Genomic DNA, 24,074 nt, shown 5'->3' with positions numbered 1-24,074 from the left:
CTCCCCTCTCTATCTTGGACAGGAGCTCATACCAGACTCAGCTTCCCGGGACCACGGGCAGAACAGAGCCATGGGGAGGGGTGTGTTGCTGTGCTGTCCGGCCCTGGGCAAAGCCCTTCCCCTCTCTGGGCCAGTCCCTGCTCTGTGACAGACAGCCTGGTGTGTGGGGCTCCCACCAGTCTGGTCAGGGTGTGACTAAGTCCCTCAGCCTCCAAGGCAGATGCGGTCATTATGGAAGTGACTCTTCCCAGGGGCCACGCTTCCGGGCTTGGATACAGTGCACTCTGCCTGTTGTGTGGCACAGTTGTGTGTGTGAGTGGACGTGGGTCCTAATTTGGAGCTTTGCATGGACCACAGTAAACACCATTGTTTTAGTACCGCTGCCCTGGAACCTTTCGTGGCGACTCTGGAGGCCGGTAGGAGACCTACACTAATTCCCCCCGTGACCCCGGGAGGGAGGGTCCTTCCTGCGCGCCCAGAACTCGGGCCGGGACTGAAGCGCTGGCGCCGAGGCTGCGCGGGCCCCTCACTCCACGGGAGAACGAGAGTCGGTTTGCGTCTGCTGCGCGCCCGTCCCTTTCGGCCGCAGGAAGAGCGCGGAGGGTGAGGGGAGAGGTCTTTGCCTTTGGTTTTCCCGCGGGCGGAGAGTGGAGCCGAGCCCTGGCCACCTCTCCGGACCCTTCGTCAGCGTCCTGCCAACTCCGCTGGTCCCGCCACGTCGTCGTTCGCCCCGAGTCGGTCCGGCCTGCGGTGTCCGCAGCCCTCGGGGCCGAAGTCGGAGTGAGCCCCAACTCCGCAAACCCTCTCCTTGCACAGTAGCGCGTGTCCACTGGCCTTCTGTGGGGCCGCCGCGGTGCCGCGAGAGGACAGGCGACCCGGCGGGGCGAGGGGGTGCGAGAAGGGCTTTGGGTCTGCAGCACCCGGCCTTTGGTGCGCCCTCCTCCCCGCCCCGCGTTTCCAGGGCGCCAGTGTGCCGGTGCGCTCCCCGCCCCCCCGAAGGCCGCGTTCCTGCCAGGCCGCCCCTCGCACGGTGCTGGGGGGGGGGCTTCCGAACCGTGGCCCCCCAGCGTCCCCGGGAGCGGAGGGCGCGGGCCCTTTAAATCCTCCGGGGCGGCGGCGGGCCGGGGATGACATCAGCGGGCGGGCCCGGGGCTCAATGGGAGCCGCGGGCGCGCGCGGGGCGGGAGCGCGAGCCACGGCGGGGGCGGGCGGGCTGGAGGGCCAGGCGGAGGGAGGCGGCGGCCGCGGCAGCGAGAGCCCAGAGCCAGAGCCCGGCCGGGGCCCAGCGGAGCGGAGCCGGCGGCGGCTGGGCCGGGAGCGGCTGGCGCGCCGGGCGGCTCCACGAATCCTCCGGCATCCGGCCCGGCGGGCCGCCCCCGCTCGCGGCAGCCCCCGGAGCAGCGGCCGGGCACCGGCGCCTTCCCAGCGGGGTAAATATTGGGAGAGCGGGGGCTCGCGGAGGGGCGCAAACCGGGGGGAAACGGGGCTCCCTCCGCCTCTTTGTGTTTGCGCGAGAGAGCGGGGAGGGGAGGGCAGGGCAGGGCGGACACCGCTCGTTAGCGCTCGAACGGCGGGGGGAGGGGGCAGTGCAGGCGCCGCCCGCTGGGCCCGGCGAGGACAAAGGCGCGGCTCAGGCCGAGGGGGAGGAGGAGGAGGAGGAGGAAGAGGAAGAGAAGGAGGAGGGTGACTATTATTTTGCAGGCTTGCAGCGGGGAGGGGGCCCCCCACCCCGGCCGGCCGGCCTGCCTGCCTCCGCCTCCCCCAGCTTGGACCCTTCAAGGCCCCTGCCCGCCCAGGTGGCCACCTAGGGCTCTGACTTGGGGACGTTGAGGGTGCGGGTCCAGTGCGGGGGCGGGGGTCACCCGACACTGTTGAGTCGAGCTTATCCGCCAGACCCGGACATCTGTCTGTCTGTCTGTCTCACCGGACAGCCAGCAGCGTGTCCCCTTCTCTCCCGGCTCCGTGCTCCGGCCCTGGGGGTCAGCCAGGCTGCACCCGCAGGTGGGACGGGGGCGCCGGGGGCCCGAGGTGAGGGGGCGTGTAGTCCCCCAGCCGCCGGCCGTGTTTTCCTTTGTGGAGAGAAAGAAGGGGGTGGGGGGTTATTTGTCAGATCGGAGTCTCCCGTCTCTGCCTGGGAGAAATCCGTGTTTTGCAAGTGTCTGCGGAACAGAAAACTCCGTGTGCGCCCGGCTGTCTCCGGAGAGAGGGCTCCCAAGCGCCCCTGCACACCCAAACTCGGAGCGGGGCGGGCCCCCTCCCCAACTTTCCCTTAGCTTCCTTGCATATTTTGTTCTTGGCGCGGCCTTCCTCAGGGAGCAGAGGGGGGTCCGGAGTATCTCAGTTGCACCCCAGATGCCAGTGTTCGGGGCTCCCTTGCCTTCTGTCCAGGATGTCCCCAACGTCTGCTGCGCTGGTCCAGGGACCGGGCCCTGGCGGGGGCGGGCGCCGGTGTAAGAAACCGCCCCGAGCGGGGTGCGTGGTGTTTGTCTCATTGGTGTAACTAACTGGAACTCCGGAGTCTCTTCGTGTGGCCTTTTTAAAAAAATTTTTTAATCGTTTGTTTCCCCCGTCCCTGCCCCCCCCCCCCGTGGGAGAAGCCGTAAAGAACTGGAGAGACTCTCCCGTCCCGACTGAGTCCTCGCTCGTCCCCTCCCGGAGGCCTTTGGGGCGGTGGCGCTGGGCCCCGGGGCTCTGCCCTGGGTCTGGGCGGCCGGCCGAGCGGTGGGGCCTCCTGCGGGGCCCGTGGTTCGCCCCTCTCTTCTCCCGTCCCTGCAGGCGGCCCAGGGAGTGGGGAGAGGCTGGGGGTCCCGTGCAGTGTATTTCTGTAAGACACGCAGACGGAGGGCGCAGGTATTTATATAACCCGGCGTGGGTATTTATGTAATAGAGGATGCGGGTGTATTTAGGTGCCTTTCCGACCCTGCGGCTTCCCGGGCTGCCGTGTGTCTGAGTCCGCGTCAGGGGGGCCCAGCCAGGGGAGGGGTGTGTGTGTGTATGTGTGTACACATGCACGCACCCGCGCCTCCCCTCTCCCCAATCCCCTCCCCCCACGCAGCGCGGCTCCGTGGTGTGTGCCTGCTTTCCTTCTCTTTTGGAGTGTGCACGCGGGACGGTGGGGATGCGAGGTGCGTGGCGCGTGGGTTTCCTGCGATTGTGGGGAGTGTGCAGCTGGCAGCCCTGGCACCTCAGCTGGGACTGGCGGGTGTGGACGCAGAGGCCCTTGGTAAAGAGCCCAGAGTTTGGCCAGCCCTGGGGTGGAGGCTACTTCCTTGTGGCCTTTGGGGAAGCGCTGGTGGTAGCTCCGTGGGCGCCAGGTGCTGGGGCTGATGTGGCTCCTGGGCAGGAGTTCCTGGCGCCTTGCCTCTGCGCGGCAGAGGGCTCCAGCCTGACCATCTGCGGGCTAGATCTCTCTCATCTCCCTTCCCCAGTGCGGCTGGCTTTGGGGGCTAGAACTTGGCATGGGGAAGGGGCAGGGTCTCTGTGCCTGGCTCAGCGCCTCTTCGCTGAGTGGAAGAGTCACCTCCTGCCGAGGAGTTTCCCCTTCTGCTGGCCAGGACCCAGTGCCCAGACCTTTGCCTCAGGCCAGAGCAGAGGGGTCTCTACCAAGGACCCCGATGCCCCACAGGCTCGGGACACAGGACACAGGGAAGCTGTTCAAATCAGCACTCCTCGCCACCCCTGTCCCCCGCCCCCACCTCCCACCCCATAGGAGCTCAGAAGCTGGAGGCCCAGAACCTGACTTTGGTCCCTTCGCTTGTTCAGCTGCCATCTTAGAAGACCCTGCTGAGGGCCCTGGGTCTGAAGGAGTCCAGTCCCAAACAGTGCATCCAAAGAAGTGTGTCCAGAGTGGCCCGTGTGAGGTTCTCGGTGTCGTCACGAGGGCGAGAGGAGGGGATGACGTCACTTGCGGGGCACTCTGCAAACTGATAGTCTGGCTTCTGGGGAGAGCGGGCCGGGCTGTGGAGGCCTGGCCTCTGCTTCTCTGGCACTGGAAGCCAGGGTAGGGACGGGGCCACAGCGACTCAGTAATTTCTGAGTCCGAAGGGGCTGAGGAGTTTCTTAGGGACCTTCTGTTCTGCTTGTTCTCCTATCCCTGGAGGTTGGAACTTGCTGGTGGTTGTCATGGTAGCACCCCCAGGACTATCAGCTCCTGCATGCCCCCTCCCCATCACCCCTCTGTCCTTGATTTCCTTTTTAGGGGCTTGGACCATTGTGACTGGCCTGCCCCTGAGAGTCTCCTATTGGAAGGTCCCAAATGGAGGTCCCCCAAAGTTTCCTCCCAGGCCTTGTCTCCTTTTTGCCAGGCTCTGCCGACACCTGCTCTAAGCCTGCCTCAGCCATTGCCCACGCCGGGAGGCTCTCCGGCCACCTGATGATACCTGGTTTCCCTCAGGCCAGGCCAGGCCAGTTCCCTTCCCGGATAGTGGAAGGAAGGATGCTGGTCTCCCAGTTCCTGTGGCTTTGGCTGGCCTTATTCAGGGAGGGATGGGGCCCAGCTCCCCGCTTCTCTGACCGCCATGTTTCTGCTTCCCTCCACAGTGGGAGTGGATCATGGAGCTCCGTGTGGGGAATAAGTACCGCCTGGGCCGGAAGATTGGGAGCGGGTCCTTTGGAGATATCTACCTGGGTAAGTGCTGGGCTCCAGCTCAGGGGCTCTGGAGCCCCTGGGACCACTTTGGGGACAAGGAGGAGGAAAGATGCCAGGATTCCAGGCTCTGAAATTGGCACTTGGTTCTGGAGCTGCGGGGGCATGGAGCTAACATTGTCCCTGGGGCCGTCCCCAGTGGGGGTGGAAGTGGCAGGTTGCGATGAGGCAGGCTGAGGGGCTCCTCACGCAGACAGGGCGGGGTTCCTGCTTGCTGCAGGCTGGGCAGAGGAGGGTATTTTTAGCTCTGGTTCCAGCTGTGGATGCCCTAGGTCTCTAGCCGGGCGTGGGAAAGCCCAGGCTGGAAGAGCACCCCATCTCTTGTCTCTTGGGAGGATGCGGGTGGACAGAGAGGCCAGGCTACTGCCTGCTCCAGCTTGGCCCCCTCCCTGTGGTCCGGCCTACCGGAATTCGGCCCAGGCATGCTTTGGAATGACGCAGGCTCCCCCAGCAACCTCAGGGGAGGCAGGGGTCTTTGCTTTTAGGATCTCTCTCTCTCTCCGGATGCGCTTCCTGTTCAAAGTCTGAGCTTGTGCTCATTTTGTTGTTTTACACAAATCACTGACATCTCACCCCTGCCCTTGCCTGGGAGTAATAAAGAGACTCCTGCCTTCGAATGCACGGTAGGAGGGAGCAGAGGGGGCATACACTTTCTCGCGCACATGCTCTGTGCTGAGCAGGGCCCTGTGTGACCGTGCTTCGCTGCCTGTCACAGCAGCCTCTAGAGACGGCCCTGCACCATCTCCACCCCACACATCCAGAAACAGGAGCATCATGGCCAAGTCAGTCCCCCCAGGTTTCTCCCAAAAACTAGGAAAGGCAGCCTTTGTGCCCCCGGCCCTCTGCCTGAGTGACAGAGCACAGAAGACAGTATGTGGGTTCCAGGCCTGGCTGTATGTGATTGCTCAGGGCTTCAGTGTCCCCACCTGGAAAGTGTGGGTGATGGTGATGCCCGGCTGGCCCAGGGCTGTCGTGAGGCAGAAATGACATGGCGCGTGGCGTGGGAAAGCATCGTAAACAGCGAAGTGCCCAGTAGCTCCCCCTCCCGGAAACGCCGTGGGAGCTCAGAGCAGAAGGAAGGAGCAGCGCAGGCCGGAGCTGTTTCGAGGGTTTGTCTGAGACGCCCAGCTCGTCCAAGGGCAGCAGGTGCTGGGGCGCTTCCGCCCTCTGCCCGGTGCCCAGCCTGTGACTTGCCCAAGGTGGGTGCTGAGCGAAGTTTCTCAGACGGGTGAGTGAGGAGATGGCTGTCACCTGCTACAAAGGTGTGTGGAGCGGCCACACTTGGGGCAGGGCAGGAGGAGGCTTGGATTTGGGGGCAGGTCCGGGTTCAGGTTCCCCTGTCCGCTTCTCATTTGCTGTGTGGTTCGGGACAAGTCACTGTCCCTGAGCCTCAGCATTCTCGTCCACGATGCCCGTGCCCTCGTCCTTACCGTTTGTGCGATTCGGCCGCGTATAAAGGGCCCTCTTATCATGGAGGTTCCTGGGCTCGGGGCGGAAGCCTGGGACCAAAGGGCATGGAGAGGCAGCTTCTGGTACGGACACACACCTGCTCCCAGACAACACCCACCCAGTGCGGGGCCTTCTTTTTATCGAAGGGAAACTGAGGCCCAGAGAGGGGGAAGGGTAGGCCAGGGTCACTCGGAAAGCTAGGGTCCCTGGTCCGCATGGCGGGACCTCCCTGCGGACAGGACTTCCTGCTTATCTAAATAGTTTGTTTTAAAAACTGGGGCCAGATGCATCCCTGTCGTACAGGCTCTGGAGTGAATTCTGCGGGAGTTTGGCTGCTGGCATTTCTTTCACTAGCTGCGTGCCCTTGAGCAGGCGAGGGCCTCTGCCAGCCTTGGCTTTCCCTTCTGTAAAATGGGGGTGTGCGGCCTCCCAGGTGGTGAGAAGTGTGCGGTCACAGCATGCAGAATGCTGCACACGCTCCGCCGGCAGTGGTGCCTTTTTGGTTGTGTCTCCCCAGCCCCACCCCTCTCCCTCAGTTGGGATTTGCTGCCGGGCCAAGGGGGAGGGAGGGAACCAGTTCTCCCCTGGCTGTCCAGTCTTCGCCAGGTGCGCGGGCCCTGGGGGCCTCGGTCTGACACAGTGCCCTCCAGCTCCTTCCTGGGCCCGGTCTTGCTGGCGTGGTCACAGTGGTGCTGGTAGGGCTTCCCTGGCTGGCCTTGCTGGCTCCCTTTGTTCAGAGCTCCGGCCACGTTCTTGTTGCCAGAGCCAGGGCCAGGGCCTGACTCCAGATGGCCTCTGCAGGTAGAGCTGGGCACAGCCTCCAGGCCCTGCTTTCCAGGATCGTTTGGAGGTGAAGACATTGTAGATGGGGCTGTGAGGCCCGCAGCTCCTCTTCGGGCCCAGTTCCCCCACTCCTGGCAACATTGTGAGGGGACGTCAGTAGAGTGGGGCCAGCTCTGTTAGGGCCTCGAATTGGCTGCTCGAAGTCCAGAGCTGGCCAGGCCTGCATCCACTCTGCCAACTGCTGGCCATGTGCCCTCGGAACTCTGGGTCTTTTAGTCTCTGGCCCTTGGTTCTAAATGGGGAGGCAGTGGTGCTCCCCCCAGATGGTTATGGGGGTACTTTGTCCTCTACCTCTAGTCCAGCCAGCTCCCTGATTGTGTTCGTGTGTCTGTGTGGGTGTCCAAGCACACCCCAGCGTGAAGCTGGTTGCCCCCTCCCCACCTAGAACTTCCCGAGGTCCTAGACCCTCTAGGGCTGGCCAGGTCCAAGGCCGTCTCCGTGTCCAAGTTTGTTTTCCAGACCGGTCTGCCCCCCCACAGGGTCCCTGTGTCTCTCGGCCAGCCGCCTCTGCCGCCCCCGCCCTGGCATTTCTCACTTAGTCAGTGAGCCTGGGTTCCTCCCACAGGCGGCAGCTGAGCTCCCCAGGCAGGGCCGCAGCGGCCGGCCCAAGCTCAGTGTTTGTGTCTGTTGCTTGAATGAATGAAATGCCAGGGGATTGGAATATAGAACAAAGCAGGGGCTTTGGAGCGTAGCTTTAAATCCTGGCTCTGTTGCAACCAGTTCTGTGTGACCTCAGGCCAGTTAGTTAACCTCTCTGAGCCTCGGCTCAGCAGTTGTGAGAATTAAGGGAGACAGAGAAAAGGCTGGCAGCTTCCCCACAGAAATTAGAGGCGGTAGCAGCAGCAGGGCCCAGGGGTGGTGGACCCCAGTGCGGGAGGCAGCTGGGACAGGTCTCCAGCGCTTGGTGGAAGTCAGAAGATTGCCTAATATCTGGGCCCGTGTCCCAGAGAAGTTGCGTGGCATTTGACCTTTGGTGTTTCGGTCTCTACAAACGCTAGTACTTGCAGGGTGGTGTCAAGAGTTCAGGGGGGTGAGGGCTCCTACCCTCTACCTCCCCTCTCATCGAGGGTGCCCTCCACAGCACCTCTCTTCCCGGCGCACACCTGCTGAACCCTAAGGGCTGAAGGCGCTGCCCCGGCCTGGGTGGGGCCGCCGTCAGCTCGCCTGCACGGTGGCCATGGCCTCGGCTCTCCCTCTGGTCCTCTCCAGTCCTTGCACTAGTGGGTCTCAGCCAGGGGAGAAGGGAATTTTGTCCCATGGGGGAAGTTCGACATGGTCTGGAGACATTTTTGGTGGTTTCTACTCAAGGAAGGGGGGGTACTACTGTCAGCTAGTGGGTAGAGATCAGGGATGCTGCCCCACACGCTGCAGGGCTTGGGACAGCCCCCACGGCAGACAGCCCGTAGGGCGGAGGCTGAGGGACCCTGCGCTCAGGCATCGGCCCTTGGCTCCTGGAGTTTCGGGCCAAAGGCCAGGATCTTCGCTCAGCGGTTGAGGCCGAGTTTCTCCCCTGCTCCCCTCTTTCATTGTCATCTCCAGCTATAATTTGGGGTTCCTTGCAGCCTTCCGTCCAGGGACACCCACCTCTGCCCACCACGCGCCCTTTCCCATGTCCTTTCTGTCCACTGTCTGTCCCACACGTGCCTGGGGCACTCGGATTTGTCGCTGAAGCCCAGGGGTTGGCACTGGTCATCAAACCTAATGTTTCTTGAGCACTTTACAGTGTGCCAGGCACATGGCTAAGCCAGTTGACACCTCAAAAGACCTTAATGAACTAGGTACAGTCCACCCTGGTTTATAGGTGGGGTGCCTGGTTAGGAGGTGGCGGAGTCAGGGTTTGGGCTCTGGAGCCCGCAGTCCTAACCACTGTGCTCTCCTGCTCTTGTGCGGGCAGGGAGAGCGGCCAGGCCAGCCAGGCGGACTGCAGTGAGCCCCAGCCCCCCACCCTGCCACATCTTCGCGTCCCCTGGAAACGAGCGCGGCCCCTCCCAGCGATGAGTGGTGATGTGTCCAAAGCGCTGCGTGGTCTGCCAAGCACTTTCTGTCCCGTTGCTCACTGGACATAGTAATCTATTTTGTTTTCTTAATCTGAGTTTTATTTCATGTGGCTCAAGAATGAAAACACACAAAACCAAAAGCCCAAAGACCAAAACAAGTTAAGTGAAAGAAGCCAGTCACAAAAGACCACATATTATATGATTCCTTTTCTGCGGAAGGTCCCGAATGAGGCCGCCCCTAGAGACAGAGAGGAAATGAGTGGTTGCCTGGAGCTGGGGGTTCGGGGCAGGGGGGGGAGATGCAGCATGACCAACTACTGAGGGGTATGGGTGCCTGGGGATGATGAAAATGTTCTAAAGTTGACTGTGGTGTTGGTTGCACAATCTTGTGAATATGCTAAAAACCGCTGAATTGTATACCTCAAAGGAGTAATGGTACAGTGTGTGAATTACATCCCCACAGAGGTGTAGAGAGAAATGACAGCGTGTAACACAGCATCCAGTGAGATGCCCTCCCTGCCCCGCCCACCCCATGGGTCCAGTTATCACTGGTTTTCATGCTGCTTTTCAGTGTTTCTTCATGTAGATACAGCCACACAGGGATACATATTACTTCCCCACCTTTCCTTTTTTTTTTTTTTTTAACCGAAAAGAGCGTGTAGGATAGATACATAGTGTCTTGTACTTTGCTTTTTCACTTCCTGCGTCTTTGAGATCTTTCCACTTCTGCACAGAGCGAGCTTCCTCATTCTTTCACCATTGTGTTCCATTTTATGGACGGGCCGTTCTTTATTTAACCAGTCCCCAGAATGATGGACATTTGGGTTGTTTCCAAGCTTTCGCTGTTGCAAACAGCCTACAGCGGACAGCCTTGTATTGCACTGTGCAAGGGTGCCCCGTAGACGCCAAAGCGGGAGCTGGGTGGTGCCAACTCTGCCCCTGCTGGGATTTACGGGTTCACACTTGGACCCCCCAGGGAGAAATGCCCACTGCCGCACAGACCACAGCAGACATGGAAGTTGTCTTGTGGGGATAGATGGGGGGCCTTTTGCCAGTTGTAGGTAAAAAATGGTCTTTCAGGATCATTCTGTGTTTTTCTTACAAGGAGGTAGGGCATCTTTTCATAGGAGTAAGCCATTTTATATTAATGATTTTTTTTCCTCTGTGGAGTGTCTGTTCAAATCCCGTGCCCTGTTTGCTGTTGAGTCTTTGGTCTTTTGCCCACCGAGCTGTGGGAGCTGGTCATACTACGGCAGCGATACAGTAGCCACTCTCTGCCACTGAGAGGGGTTACAGGATGTGTTTCTTAGAACTTTGCTTCTGGTGCTTTTGCCACGGAGAAGGGATTCCTCTTTTGGAGGCAAGGAAGCCATTTTCATTTTAATGGCTTGCGGATTTAAAGGCGGATAACAAGAGTGCCTACCCCAAGGTTAAAAGGCACTTCTCCCTTCTTCTCACATTTCCTTGTTTTCTTTTTTTTAAATGTTCGTTGTTTTATTTTTCATTACATGTTAAGTAAATACGAAGAAACACGTATGGAATATGTGCATGGTGTCAGGCACCCTCCCCCACGCAGTCGGGGGTGGACCTGCCTGTGACTTGTGAAGACCCCTGGCCCCTGCGCCCTGTCCTCCGCTGTCCCCTCACAGAGGTAGCCGCTGGTGACATTTTAAACTGTTGTCTTTTGTGAAAGACTTATCACACGTTCACGTCCCTAAACTAAGTACATTCTTGGTGTTGTGTGGTTTGAAATTGAGACAAACAAAAATGTGCTTGCGTTCTCATCTCTTCCTCTTTTTAAAAAACTGAGGTGAAATTTACACGGCATAAAATTAACCATTTTTGAAGTTTACAATTCAGTGCCATTTGGTACGTTCCCAGTGCTGTGCAGCCGCCATCCGAACCTGGTTCCAAAACATATTTATCGCCCCAGAGAAAACCCTGTGCCTATTAAACAGGCAGACTCCCTCTCCCCCTCCCCAGCCCTTGGCATCCACCAGTCTGCTCTTTCTGCACGGGTTTACCTGTTCCGCACATCTCCTACAGCGGAACCATGCCGTATTTTGTCCTGTTGTGTCTGACTTACTCACTTAGCATGATGGGGTTTTTTTTAAGTATTTCTTTAAAAGATTTTAGTCATTTTAGAGAGGGGAGGGGAGGGAGAAAGGGAGAGAAACATCAGTGTGTAGTTGCCTCTGGCACGCTCCCTACCTGGGACGCTCCCTACCTGGGACCTGGCCTGCAACCCAGGCATGTGCCCTGACTGGGAATCGAACCGGGACCCTTTGAGTCGCTGGCCAGTACTCAATCCACTGAGCCACACCAGCAAGTGCCACTTAGCACAATGTTTTTAAGGTTCATAGGTGTTGTGGCTGAAAGTATTAGTACTTCGTTTCTCTTTACGGTTGAGTGATATTCCACTGCATGGATAGAGAGCGTTTTTTACCTACACATCCGCCGATGGACACATGGGTTGTCGCCCCCTTTTCGCTCTTGTGAATGGTGCTGCCCCTTGCTCGCTTGCACTCAACATTAAGGCTGGGGGGCCACCCTGGTGCTGCGTGCAGCTGTCATCCACTCCTTCTCACTGCGTCCCTCTATATGACCGCATCACCTTCAGCCACTCTCCTGCTGTTCGACACTTGGGGCGTCATCGCTGTGTCCACCTTCCCTGTGTCCTCCTGGGGCTCCCGTTTCTGAAGAGCACGTACTTCAGAAGTTGGCTAGCTTGGTCCTGTGTGTTTGACTAGATTAATGCCAACCTGGTTTCCGGAGTGGCTGTGCCAACTTACACCCCACCTCTTTTTAAAATGCAAACTCGAGGTCCGAGGGGGCTTCTTTCTCCCGGTATGCGGTGTGGGCCGTGGTGACCTTCCTCAGATGGCCAGCCAGTGGCTGCTGGGACATTGGGTGCACAGCCCCATCCTTTCCCCTGATTTGAGGTGCCAGCGGCATCCTCGCCTACATTCTCCCAGTGGCTGTGTCCCCTAGACTTGTGGTTTTGTGGGAGGGGCTAAGACCACACTGTTTCAGTTACAGCAGCTCTGGTTGCGGCTGCCCTGAGAGGGGATGGCCCCTCAGCCGAGCCCCCAGCCCTCCCACTCGGCCCGCCATCCTTCTAGCTCAGGGAACTGAGGCAAGGTGCCGTTCGGTTTGATTTTTTGCACCTGAGCCTAGCCCTGCCCCATTCTCTCCTCCGCAGCCCAGTACCCCACTAGCCTTGCCTCTCTCCAGTTTGGTGGCCCTCACCCTCCAGGAAAAGTTCCCCTTAGGTGGTCTGTGAGCCTTCTGGAGCCTCGCCTGACCCCTCTTGAATCTGGCCTTTATGCTGCCCAGCCTGTGGCTCTCCGACTCGCCGCTCATTCCTCACCTCCTTCCCCTTGCACGGGTTGCGGTCATGCTCACCCCTCCCGCCCAGGGTGGGGGGGGTGCCCCACGGAGCCCGCTGCCACCTCCCCAGCCTTCCCCAAGGGCACTGGGCAGCCGCTCAAGTATAGACATGAGTTGGTGCCAGCTTAGAGCTGCCCACCCAGCTGAGGGACCCTGACCCTTTCTTCCCCCACCCCTGGCAGGTGCCAACATCGCTTCTGGTGAGGAAGTGGCCATCAAGCTCGAATGTGTGAAAACGAAGCACCCCCAGCTGCACATCGAGAGCAAGTTCTACAAGATGATGCAGGGAGGAGGTGAGGGCCGGGCCGGGCCTGCCGGCTGGGGTGGGCCGGGGAGCAGAGTGGTGGGTACGGGATGAGGCTCTGGAGGCCGGTCGGGGGCGGCAAGGGCCTCCCCTGACAGCCCTGCCTGCCGGCCCACAGTGGGAATCCCGTCCATCAAGTGGTGCGGGGCCGAGGGCGACTACAACGTCATGGTCATGGAGCTGCTGGGGCCCAGCCTGGAGGACCTGTTCAACTTCTGCTCCCGCAAGTTCAGCCTCAAGACGGTGCTGCTGCTGGCTGACCAGATGGTGAGTCCCTCGCCAGCCCACCCCGACGGGGGAGCCTCGGGCCCCGCCAGGCTCGTCATGTCCCTCCAGCCTCCACTCCTCCACCGTGCCTATGGCCACAGGGTGCCCGCCCTGCCTCCTGCTGCTGGTGGATGCCGGACCAGGGGGCGGTGACAGGGACATAGGTCAGCCCTGGTTCCTGGACCACGGGCTGTGAAATTGGAAGGGGGTCAGCGCTGATCCTCAGGCCCAATTTCAGATCTGCTGAGATGAATGGCAGGAGTAGGCAGGGTGAGACTCTGCCCTCTGGTGATTTAAAGCCCAGTGTGGGGACTGGAGGGGAGCTAAGGCTCTCTGAGCCTCGGTCAGCTCAGGGGAGAGCCTGCCCTTTGCTGGGTCACTGTGGGGTCCCGTGGGGTCCCACGCAATACCTAGTCCAGAGCAGGCGCCCACTGACCAGCCGTCCTTAGTTCCTAAAAGCTCTGTATAAACTCAACAGAGGAAAATGTGGAAAACATGCATAAGCATAGACCTTGGGATCTGAGGTGGTACATGGGGGTCTTGTTACACAGGGGTGTGCGTCTGCGGCTGGCCTGCAGAAAGTACCAACGTCCTGTGATTTTAGGCCGAATATATGTGTGCAGAGGAGGGTGGTCAGCTTCTCTTAGGACACGAGACTCTGAAGGGCGGGGAAATACTCAGCCACGCCACACAGAGCCTTGGATTTATGGAGGGCCAAGGCCCAGACGGGCTGACCTGCCAGAGGACAGATTGTGTGCATATATGTTAATTCAGGGGTTTTTTGTTGTATTTTAACAAATTGTTCAAAGAAGGGCCTGCATGTCTGCCTGACTGGGGTGTACTTTGGAAGCCAGGGGAATAAATCCTGTCTTTTGTGCTTCGTCTCCGTCACCCTTGCCAAGTGTAGGCTTTACTGGTGCTCCCTCTCCTTTCCTTCCCTTTAATCCGGTTGCCAGAGCAACCTCCAAAATGCCTCTGTGACTTTGGCTCCCCGCTCCCTGTGAGGGTGTGGAGCCAGGCAGGAGAGGCTTCAGGCTTCATTTCTAGATTTGGCCATTAGCTTTCCTGATACCTTACTGTCTTTTCCTGCCTCACAGCAGACTTAGTGAACTCCTCCTTCAGAGTTTCTCCCTAATGACACTTCCTCCAGGAAGCCTTCCCTGACCTGCCCCTTGAAATCATTTTACATAGTGGCAGACATCTTTCTCCCCCTGCCCAGGGCAAGGACCGTGTATGTGGTTTCCATCCTGACAGCCCCAGCCCTCAGCCCCACCCCCACCATCCAGGGCCTGGCCCACGGCACTTGGTGACAACCCTTCTAGGCCACCATTGCCCCTGGAACAATTGCCGAGTGACTCGCTGTCCCCTCTCCTCCCCTAGATCAGCCGCATTGAGTACATCCACTCCAAGAACTTCATACACCGGGACGTCAAGCCCGACAACTTCCTCATGGGGCTGGGGAAGAAGGGCAACCTGGTGTACATCATCGATTTCGGCCTGGCCAAGAAGTACCGGGACGCCCGCACCCACCAGCACATCCCCTACCGGGAAAACAAGAACCTGACTGGCACTGCCCGCTACGCCTCCATCAATACCCACCTGGGCATCGGTGAGTGAGCGAGGCCGGATAGCCCCCTGGCTTGCCACAAGGTCAGGTCTCCCCCTTTCAGAGAAGAGCTGCAGTGTGGGGAGCACGTGCACCTGCTCCCCTTCCCTGTGGTGGCCGTGGCGGGTGGGCGAGCAAGTTTCCCCGTTTTTATGGGGTGGGAAGCGTAGGTCATGCGTAAGGTCTTGTGGCTCGGCGAGCGCCAAGGCCGGATTTGACCCCAGCCCTGCTGATGCCACGGCTTGTGCCCTGTCCCCAAGGTGGGCCAGGTGAGGAGGTGCCGGGGTGCCGACTGCACAGGTGTGGCCCGGATGAGTGCCGGCCCTGGAGAAACTAGGCCCAGAGTGGGTTGGGAAAGCTCAGCCGCAGGCCCCTCCTCTGCAGACAGAGTGATGGAGGGCCTGTGTGTAATGGGCGCAGCAGGCCAGCCTGCGGCGGTGCTGGACACACAGGGCAGCTGTCCCCTCGGTCACGGAGCAGGCCAGGAGCCCCAGTGCACCCTGGCCCTCACCCTGTCCCTCTGTGCAGAACAAAGCCGTCGAGATGACCTGGAGAGCCTGGGCTATGTGCTCATGTACTTCAACTTGGGCTCCCTGCCCTGGCAGGGCCTCAAAGCGGCCACCAAACGCCAGAAGTACGAGCGAATCAGCGAGAAGAAGATGTCGACGCCCATTGAGGTCCTCTGCAAAGGCTACCCCTGTGAGTAGCCCAGTGGGGAGGAGACTAGCCTGGGGACCCCTGAGGCCCTTTCTGAGGGGAAGATGACGCCACACAGAGTCCCTTTTAGGCTCTCCTTGCCCCCGACACCAGAATACTCATCACAGGCTCTCTGTCACGGCGTGGGCCCAGCAAGAGGCCTGGCCGCAAAACACTCAGCATTCCCTAACCCGCTCTCCCGCCTCATCTCTCAGGGCTGAGTGTTAGGGAAAAGTGGTCTTGCCTCCTCCCCAGGCTCCTTTACTCCCTCTCACAGAACACTTCTGACACTTCGGGTCACCCAAGGTGTGGGGTGCCCCCCACCGGGCAGTTCTGTGCAACGCCAGCTGGGTGTCCTGCTGTTGAACTCCATCTGGACACTATCTGCCTGAGATGGCGTCAGATCCCACAGGGTGAGGGCTCGGTCCCTCACAGCTGTTCCCCACCCCCCTCCTTTCAGATGCCAGTTGCGAGCCCACCCGCGCTTCTGACCGATTGGCCAGAACTCTGAGGTTGCCGTGGCTCCCTCCCTAAGTTTGATTAACTTGCTAACGTGGCACTCGACTTGGGGGACGTGGGTACCAGTTTGTGAAAGAGTGTGACAGAGGATACAGACACATGGCCAGATGGCACAATACACAAGGAGAGATCTGGGGCGGTCCCGAGTACAGGAGCTTCTGTCCCCGTGGTGTTGGAGTGTGTCTCCCTCCTGGTGTGAATATGTTCACAGTCTTTGACCCAATGGAGGCTTATCGTGCCGCCGTGATTCATTATTAACTCTGTTTCTAGGTCCTTTCTGCTCTAGAGAAGTTGCGGGGGTGGGGAGGGGCTGAAAGTTCCAAGCTTCTAATCATGGCTTGGTCTTTCTGAGGACCAGCCCCCACCAGGAGCTCACCCAGAGTCTCCTCGTTAGAGTAAGAGCGTTCCTAACGCTCTTAGCACTTAGAATTCGAAGGTTTGGGGAGCCCTGTGTCAGGGGTGCGGGGCCAAAGGCCAAATATTAGAACAAGGGGTATTCTTATCACATGGGAAATGACAAGCGTTTGAGGAGCTCAGGGGCGGGACCAATACATGTGTTTGCTGTTACCTTCCAAAGGCTCCCTTGTCACCCCTGATTTTCAGGGGAGGACATGGAAGTCTTCCTCCTGGGGCTTAGGGCACGTTGAGTTTCCGTCCGGCTCTTGACGGGCCTTAGAGTTTATGACAGCTAGAGTGCATGACAAGGGCCTGTGTGACCTGGGGCCCCGCGGCGCCAGCTCACTGGAAGGGGACGCCCGCTCGCTGTTCCCAGGTCTTCAGCTCTCTCCTTCAGAGGCTCTGCTCGCAGGCCCGTCAGGTGGTCACATCCACAGGGAGGGTTGTGGGATTGTCTGTCTTCTCTCTGCCCCCTCCTAGACTGAGAGTATTTGCAGGGACAGTGGGAGGGTGGGACAGCGGCCGGCTGCTGGGGGCCCTGGGAGCATGGGCCTCACGGTGGCCCTTCTGTCCCCGTCACCCCCACCAGCCGAGTTCTCCACATACCTCAACTTCTGCCGCTCCCTGCGGTTCGATGACAAGCCCGACTACTCGTACCTGCGCCAGCTCTTCCGCAACCTCTTCCACCGGCAGGGCTTCTCCTACGACTACGTGTTCGACTGGAACATGCTCAAATTTGTGAGTGGCCTGGAGGCCGAGGCGGGAGCGGGGGACTGGATGGGGCAGGCCCTGACTGAGAAGGCCAAAGTGACCCGGTGGTGGGCGGGGCTCCCCCAAACCGGGAGCTATGACCTGGACTGTGCCAGTGACTTCACTGGGGTCCCAGAGCCCCCTCACTTCCCGCACTCCTGCCTCATCGACGCTGACAGCGTGTACCGCTGTGGTCAGCAGGGCCCAGGCAGGGCCTGGCTGGGCCTCTGGTCCCTCCTAGGTGCCCGCGGCCGGGCGTGGATGGCGCTGGCGGGCCCCCCTACTACTGTCCTGATCGTCGCCTACACCGTCCTGCTCTTGCTCTTCTGCACGTCCCAGGCAGCTGCCTTCACTGTGGCCCCTCTGGCCGGCCTGGACCCATTCAGTGTGGTTTCTTTCTTCCTGGTCACGGTCCCCTGGGCCTTGCTAGGTGGCAGTTCTGTCTCCCTTTTTTAAAAGTCTTGAGGGTGGGGTGGGGAGCAGCGGTCGTCAGCTGTGCCTGGAGCTCTGGAATCTCAAACCGTGTGACTCGTTTCACATCTCTTCTGGAAAAGGGGGCTTCCTTGAGCCAGGCTCGGCCCCGTGACAGCGAAGCTATTGTACCGCCCTGCCCCTCCCCCTGTGCTGGGCCCACGTACTCACCCACGTACCGGTAAGGACCCTCCAAGGCCTGGTGTTTCCAAGATTTACCGTTTGGCTGGGTGAGCACGAGGGGCTGAGCCTCTGCTGTGCCTTCTCTGTCCCTTCCAGGTGCCCGGTACCCTTGGGCACCCAGGGCCCTCCAGACAGGCTGGTGGAGGAGGTGAAGGAGGTAGAGGAGCTGCCCCCCCAAAACTACTGGCCTATGGTTTGGACTCCAGGGCCCCAGTTCTGATAACACCAGTCGTGCCTGAGCCCATCAGGGCCAGGACTGAGGAGGTGTTTGTTCCTTGGTGGAGAGGGCACGGTGGAGAAGGCCCAGCCAAGAGGTCCTTGGGGATGAAATCGGCTGCCTGATGGACAGAGCCTGCGGAGAGATGATGTTCGCCGCGCTGGCGGGGCCTGGGGTTGGGGGCCAGGGGCAGCGGCCTCTGTGTTAAGCCTGCGCTCATTAAATGCCGCCACCTGCACCGCACTTCGTCCCAGCGTCCATCTTTCATTGCGGCCCCCTCGGCCCGCTCTGCAGTTCTGGATGCTGGGGTCCTCGTGCCCCTCTTCTCTGGGCCCTGGACAGTGGCCTCGTACACGTTCCCTCAGGAGTGGGACAGAAGTCGGGCAGAGAACGGGGCTTCCACAGGCCAAAGGACCCCGTGGGACGGGCTTGGAGGTGGGCACGGGGCGCCTTTCACCCAGACCTTCCAGCTGGGAGTGTGGCGAGGGCCCGGGGCCAGCTCTCCTCGCACAGGGCACTGCTAGGGGAGTTTGGGGCGTGGGCGCTTGCTCGTCGTGCAGACAGACGTTCCGGAATACGGCTCTGGGATGGGCTCAGCCCCTGTCAGTACAGCACCGAGAAATGGGTTTTGTGTTGTCTGGGCCTGTGTCATTCAGCGTGCTAACCGCTGGCTGCATGTGGCTACATGTTGATTAATCAAAAATTAATCAGAGCCAAAAATGTCATGTGTCGGTTGCATTTGCTACATTTCAAGTTCTCAGGAGCCACCAGTGCCTGGCCAGGGGCTACCGCATCTGGCGAGGCAGACGTGAACACGCCCATCGCCGCAGCGTTCTGTGGGACAGAGCGACCCTAGGTGGCTCCTCACAGAGCCCCTCAGGGGACCATCCAGGTGACAAGATTTCGTGTCTCGAGCCTGGCCAGGAGCAGCCTCCCCACCCCCTGCTGCCTTCAGAGTCAGGCCGAGCAGAGGCGCCGCTGGCTGTACTCTGTGCCAACCTCGGACTTGAAGGCCACCCAACCGGATGAGGGCACTTTAAACCCATCACCGCTGTGGGGGGGCTAGACCGCCTCCAGTCGCCCTCTGGCAGGAACACCTGTGACATGCGATGAGGACCCAACGTGCCTGTTCCCCTGAAGCCAGGACCGTCCCATACCAGCACCCCTGCAGGAAGCCTTCGTGAGCTCCCAGCAGACCGGGCACCATGCGGGGCACTGTGGCCTGGACTGTTCTGCAGGAATGATCCCACCCTTGACCGAGAGCTTCCTTCCTTGGAGCAGTCGCCCCAGAGCGCTCCGTGTCAGGCCTGGAGTCTCCGACACCTGCAGCCTGGGGTGCTGCCTGGTTGAGCCCCTGTCCGGAGGCCCCACCGGCTGGCCAGGGGGAGATGACGCACACAGCACGGGTGGGCGCTGACTTTGCTGTTTGCCTTGTGTGCGCTTGTGGGCAAATAAAAGCCACGAGACCGGCCTGCTGTGTGTTTCTCGAGGCGTCACTTGGGTTGACTGGAAACGTGGAAAGGAGCTTGCCTTCTGCCTTGGGGCTGGCCTTGGCCTGAGCCCGTGGGGTCACAAAGGGCAGGGGCTGTGCTCTCTGAGTGAATCACTCGGTGTCCCCACCCAGGGAATGAGTTCTTGCCTGCCAGCAGGAGGCTTCACGAGTGGGTGCCACAGCTCTTATCGCTCAGGTTTCACTGTGGTTCTGGCCAAGTTGCTCTCTCTGCCAGTCTGGAACTGAATGGCTGGGGTGCAGGGAGAGGCCTAGAAGTCAGGAGGTGGAGCCTTGGTGGTTCCGGGCCTGCCTGCCTGGACAAGCTTGTGAGTGGGAGGACTGGGGATGTTCATTTCTAGAATGTTCTGCTAAATCCTCTGGGGTTGCAGAGAGCAGAGCAGGACCGAGTGGCAAAGGCCTGAGTTCACATTCAAGCTCTATCCTGACCTGCGTGGCCCCAGGAAGGTCATGAGGCCTCTCTGGACCTCAGTTCCTCAGTAGGACTCCAGAATCATTCTGACCCCATCTACTACCCCCCAGAGTTGCTTCAAGGCAGGGGCCACCCCACCTTCCCAGGACAGCAGGGCCTCGCCGGCCAGTTCCCTGGGAGACACACGGGGTTGCAGGAGCTGCACCCCGTGGCCCATGAGCAGGCCCCAACTCAGCCCACAGCTCTCTCCTCCACAGATGCGGCCCCCCTCACGCCAGCCCCCCGCCCTTCCCTGTGGACGACCCCAGGACCAACTAGGTAACGCGGCCAGGCACTGTCCCCATGCCGTGCTCCTCTCTCTGGTCTTATCCCTTTCCTCCTGCACTGGGGGTGGCAGAGGCTGGATGGCAGGCCCTTGGGGCCTCACGCACCCCTTTTTGCCCCAGCCTGCCTGCTCGGAGTCTTTTTCCTCCGTGGGGCTTCTAGCCCGTTCCTTCTCCAGCTCCCCTGAGCTCCCATCCCAAGGCGGGCAGTGTCTGTGTGGTGGTGCCCCATAGTGCCTGCCAGGAGCCACTGCCAGGGACGGGACAGACAGCCTTTCGAAAAGATCCCCTCACTGGGAGGCCTGGTTCAATCCTTGGCCCGGCCTGGGCTGGCCTCGGAACTCTCCCTGGGCCTCCAAACACCTGCCCTGCTCCACTGGGCAACCTCGAGGAGCAGAGGCCTCTGTGCACAGAGGGGGCCCAGGCTGGGACGGCCAAGTGGTGCCCTCAGCCATCCTGAGGGCATTGCCCTCCCAGCCCTGACTGGCAGCACGGGACCAGGACAGAGTGACCTCCCTCCACCTCCCACGTCCAGCTTTCTCCTTCCTCTGGGCAGTTTGTGGTTCTCTCTCTCTCTGCTGTGTGATTGTGGGTCCTTTCCAGGCCTTTTGGGCTGCCTGCTCTATGGGAAGGCGGTTGGACCAGAGGGTTTCTGTGGTGCCTCTTCTTCAATGTGCCCACCCGGCCTCCCCCAGCCTGTGCCGCCCTGCGGAGATGCTGGCCCCAAAGCACTCTGACCTTGCCGGGCTGACCAGGCCTCCCCTTGCATCCACACAGGGCGCAGCGCGCAACCCCGAGGACGTGGACCGGGAGCGGCGAGAGCACGAGCGCGAGGAGAGGATGGGGCAGCTCCGGGGGTCTGCGGCCCGGGCCCTGCCCCCTGGCCCACCCACGGGAGCCCCCGCCAATCGGCTCCGCAGTGCTGCGGAGCCTGTGGCTTCTACCCCAGCCTCCCGCATCCAGCAGGCTGGTGAGCAGGGACCTCGGGCAGTGGGCGGGGCCCAAGGGAGGCCAGGGCGGCCAGGGCCCTGGATGCGGAGGGTGACTTGGCCCCGCCTCGCCCTCCAGGCAATACTTCTCCCAGAGCGATCTCCCGGGTGGACAGAGAGAGGAAGGTGAGCATGAGGCTGCACAGGGGTGCTCCTGCCAACGTTTCGTCCTCCGACCTTACCGGGCGGCAAGAGGTCTCCCGGATTTCAGCGTCACAGGTGAGCAGCCCTCACCCTCACCCTGGTGTGCCTCACAGCTGAGCCAGGGATCCCCAGGCGCGGAGTCAGGCCTGGTGGCTCTGTCCCCACCGTGGAGCAAGACCCTTTTGTTGAGGAAGGACTTGGCCTCACTTAATCCAACTGGATCTGATTGGCCCCACGGAGCAAAGTCAGGAGGAACTTGTCCCAGCATGCAGTAGCACTGGGGCCCAGGGCCCCCTGCCAGGGACCCAGCCTTGGTGGGCAGCAGAGAGCTCTTGGAGGAGGGGACAGGCTCAGAGCCCCCGCCATTAGGAAGCCTCTGCAAGTCCTGGCTAGCACAGGATACAGGGCTGGGCGGAGTCTGTCAGTGGCCCCGCTCAGATGCTGTGTTGGACTAGGAAAGTTGGGAAGGGGGAGTCCTGGATGACCAAGAAAGGGATCCTGGCAGGGGTGGACAGAAGACCTGCCCCGCCCCCCTGCCAGCAGTGGAGAAGCCTCAGCAGGACCGGCCAGGAGCTGGGCGCATGGTGGCTGGGCCACCCTCCTGTCCTGAGTGGCCCGAAGCAGCTGCTTTGCCTCTCTGAGCGGTGTTCTCTTCTACAAAGCAGCGGGTCCTAGGGTCGTGGAGACCACATACCCCTTCCTTGGCTCTAGGGCCTTGGGGAGAGGGGTGGAGTTCCACGGTGGGGAGAGCTCCGTGGCTAGTGCCAGCCGCTGAGCCCCGCCCCACCTCCCTGCTCCCCCTTGCAGACAAGCGTGCCATTTGACCATCTCGGGAAGTGAGGAGGAGCCACCATCGGACCAGTATTTGCTTAGGTGAGTTGATGTCTGCTGCTGGCACAGTCCCCCTGCTCTGCAAACACCTGTGGCCCTGGGAGGAGACTGGTACATGTGGAGGCCCTGGGAGGGTCACTGATGGTATCACAGACCCCGGAACTGAGGGCCTTCAAGGGGGTTTAAACCCTCAGAGGCTGCCTCCGAGCAGGCCTGAGCCATGAGTGTTTGTTTTTTGCTGGAAACCGCTTTCCCTGTCCTTGGGCCAGCCCTGCACACCCACTTTGCTTTAACGTGTTCAGGAGAGTTGGTTCCCAGCCGAGACTGAGCCTGAGGGCCCATACCCTGACCTCCCTGGGGCGTCAGATTTGTCTCAGCCTCTGGGCTGTTAAACCATTAATCATCGAAGAGTGCTTAGAACAGGGTCCGTACTTGGGAGTTTATCTGCCTTCAAGGAGGGCCCGTGGCCTCCACACGCCCAGGAGAGGCCAGCCTGAGCCTCTAGGGACGTCCATGGCTGTGTGAAGCCTCGAGGTGGTGTATAGCAGCTCTCCTCTCTGGGTCCGGCTTGGGGAAGGGCAGGTGGCGGGGGGTTCTTTGCGGGGATGTTGGGGGAGGTCTGAGCTCCCTGGGGACTGACATGACAGGCTCGTCCTCACACCCTTGGAAATGCATTCATTGCACAGATGGAGCTGGGACGCTTGTCCCTGGCAGATGTGGCGGGGTGGCTGCTCACCAGGAGGTCAGAGGACGGAGAGAGACTGTGTCCTGTCTGTGAAAATGGAGCACCTACTGTGTGTCCTAGAGGGAGACCAAGCCCAAAGACTCAGGGAGCAGAAGACAGGAGCTGAAGGGGGTCTGGCAGGCGGGCGGCCAGAAGCAGACATGCCTCTAATCTGTCTTCTTTCTCTCATTTTTAGTGTCTTCACTGTATTTTCTTTTAAAAAAAACAACCAAAAGATGGGGGGAAAAACCACTCAAAAGAACATAAAAGAAAAAAAAAACCAGCGCAAGAGGGACAATGGATTTTGTTTCTTTTCTTTTTTTCTTTTTTCTGCCAATGGCAAGAAGATGAGATGCCCTCAGCACCAAGGATTCTTGTCCCTTCGCATTACCTGCTGCCTCGGGCCGCCAAAGGCTCCCCAGCCACTGGGCTGCCGTGCCAGATGCCAGGGGGGCCCCGGCCCAGCTGACCAGCTGAGGAGCGACGCTGACAGAGCTGGGCTGGGACGGGCACAGCTCGGCCTTGAGCCCCTTCCCAGCCCTCAGGAGGCGGCCCGAGGGGCCCGGGAGCAGTTTGACCATTTGGTTGGTTGGGCGCAGGTGCCACCAGCCGATCTTGAGCTTCAGAACCGCAGGAGACAAGCACAGCACCCCCCCCCCCACATAGGTGGTGGTGGCTTTCTGTGTGGGTTTTTTCCAATATCCCCCTGAGTGTTTGGGTCTTTCTTTGCCTGTCCACAGGGACTTAAGTAGTGGGTGGCAAGGTGGCGGGGGCTGAGACCCCTGTGCGCGTGTGTGTACAATGTGACCTGTATCTCCCAGGACAGCAGGGGCCTGCCCCACCTGCCAGGTCAAGTTTCTGTTCTTGTCCCCCAAACAGGGACACGGGGTGCGTAGCAACCTCCGTGTCCCCCAGGAAGGGTACCAGAGTGTCCTGGCCACCACCAGCCCCTCAGCCTGTCATCACCCTGGGGCAGCCCTGTCCCCTTTTCCTGGAGATTCCTTCCAGAAAGCATTTGGCTCCTGGGTTACAAATGAGTTAATTCCCTGGTTCTGACCCTCCCCAGGGGCCGCCTCTCCTGCACCTGCCTCTCAGAGGAGGAGCCTGGGGAGAGGCTGGGCCTCGGATCTGCCCGTCCCTCCTAGTTAACACCCCTTCTTATTTTTGTTTGTTGCCCCATGTGTGTATTTCCTAATTTATTTACCTCCGTTTCCCCTTTTTTTCTTTTTCTTTTTTTTTAATTAAAGAGCAAAGCTTTTTATAACTTTGTAATTTAAAAAACTGAAAAAAAATACTGAAGAACTTTGGGGGGAATTTTGTACTTTTTTCCTGTGTAAATATTGGACTTTTTTGAGCTTTATTGTGGTTGTTAATTTGAAGTAATAAAGTAGAAAAGCATAAAGTGACA

The 24,074-nt window shown here is 60.0% G+C and overlaps 1 protein-coding gene across 6 annotated transcripts; it reads left to right on the top strand.

Moving 5' to 3' along the window:
• Window positions 1–295: 295 nt before the first annotated feature.
• CSNK1E (casein kinase 1 epsilon) lies at window positions 296–24,074 on the top strand. Of its 6 annotated transcripts, none has more exons than XM_024579199.3 (12): window positions 296–416; window positions 4,540–4,627; window positions 12,507–12,617; window positions 12,747–12,895; window positions 14,276–14,504; window positions 15,030–15,200; window positions 16,702–16,850; window positions 19,913–19,973; window positions 20,756–20,948; window positions 21,047–21,186; window positions 21,919–21,984; window positions 22,863–24,074. In XM_024579199.3, exons 2-11 carry the CDS (start codon window positions 4,552–4,554, stop codon window positions 21,933–21,935), a joined length of 1,296 nt encoding a protein of 431 aa, XP_024434967.1. In that variant the 5' UTR covers window positions 296–416; window positions 4,540–4,551; the 3' UTR covers window positions 21,936–21,984; window positions 22,863–24,074. The 6 variants fall into 6 exon arrangements, with proteins under 6 accessions (XP_024434967.1, XP_045042860.1, XP_053775550.1 ...); XM_045186925.3 differs by lacking the exon at window positions 296–416 and adding an exon at window positions 563–603; XM_053919573.2 differs by lacking the exon at window positions 296–416 and adding an exon at window positions 1,189–1,430.

Source organism: Desmodus rotundus, chromosome 3 (assembly GCF_022682495.2).
Source record: "Desmodus rotundus isolate HL8 chromosome 3, HLdesRot8A.1, whole genome shotgun sequence".
Taxonomy (NCBI): domain Eukaryota; kingdom Metazoa; phylum Chordata; class Mammalia; order Chiroptera; family Phyllostomidae; genus Desmodus; species Desmodus rotundus.
The sequence above is the reverse complement of the archived record's forward strand: the minus strand, read 5'-3'. Positions and strand labels throughout refer to the sequence as shown.

What these genes read in the sequence shown, in the direction of transcription:
- CSNK1E (XM_024579199.3), top strand. Translation starts at nt 4,552, where the DNA reads ATGGAGCTCCGTGTGGGGAATAAGTACCGCCTGGGCCGGAAGATTGGG. An exon ending in CTTTGGAGATATCTACCTGG is followed by an intron (nt 4,628 to 12,506) that starts GTAAGTGCTGGG and finishes CACCCCTGGCAG; the next exon opens with GTGCCAACATCGCTTCTGGT. An exon ending in TGCTGCTGGCTGACCAGATG is followed by an intron (nt 12,896 to 14,275) that starts GTGAGTCCCTCG and finishes CTCCTCCCCTAG; the next exon opens with ATCAGCCGCATTGAGTACAT.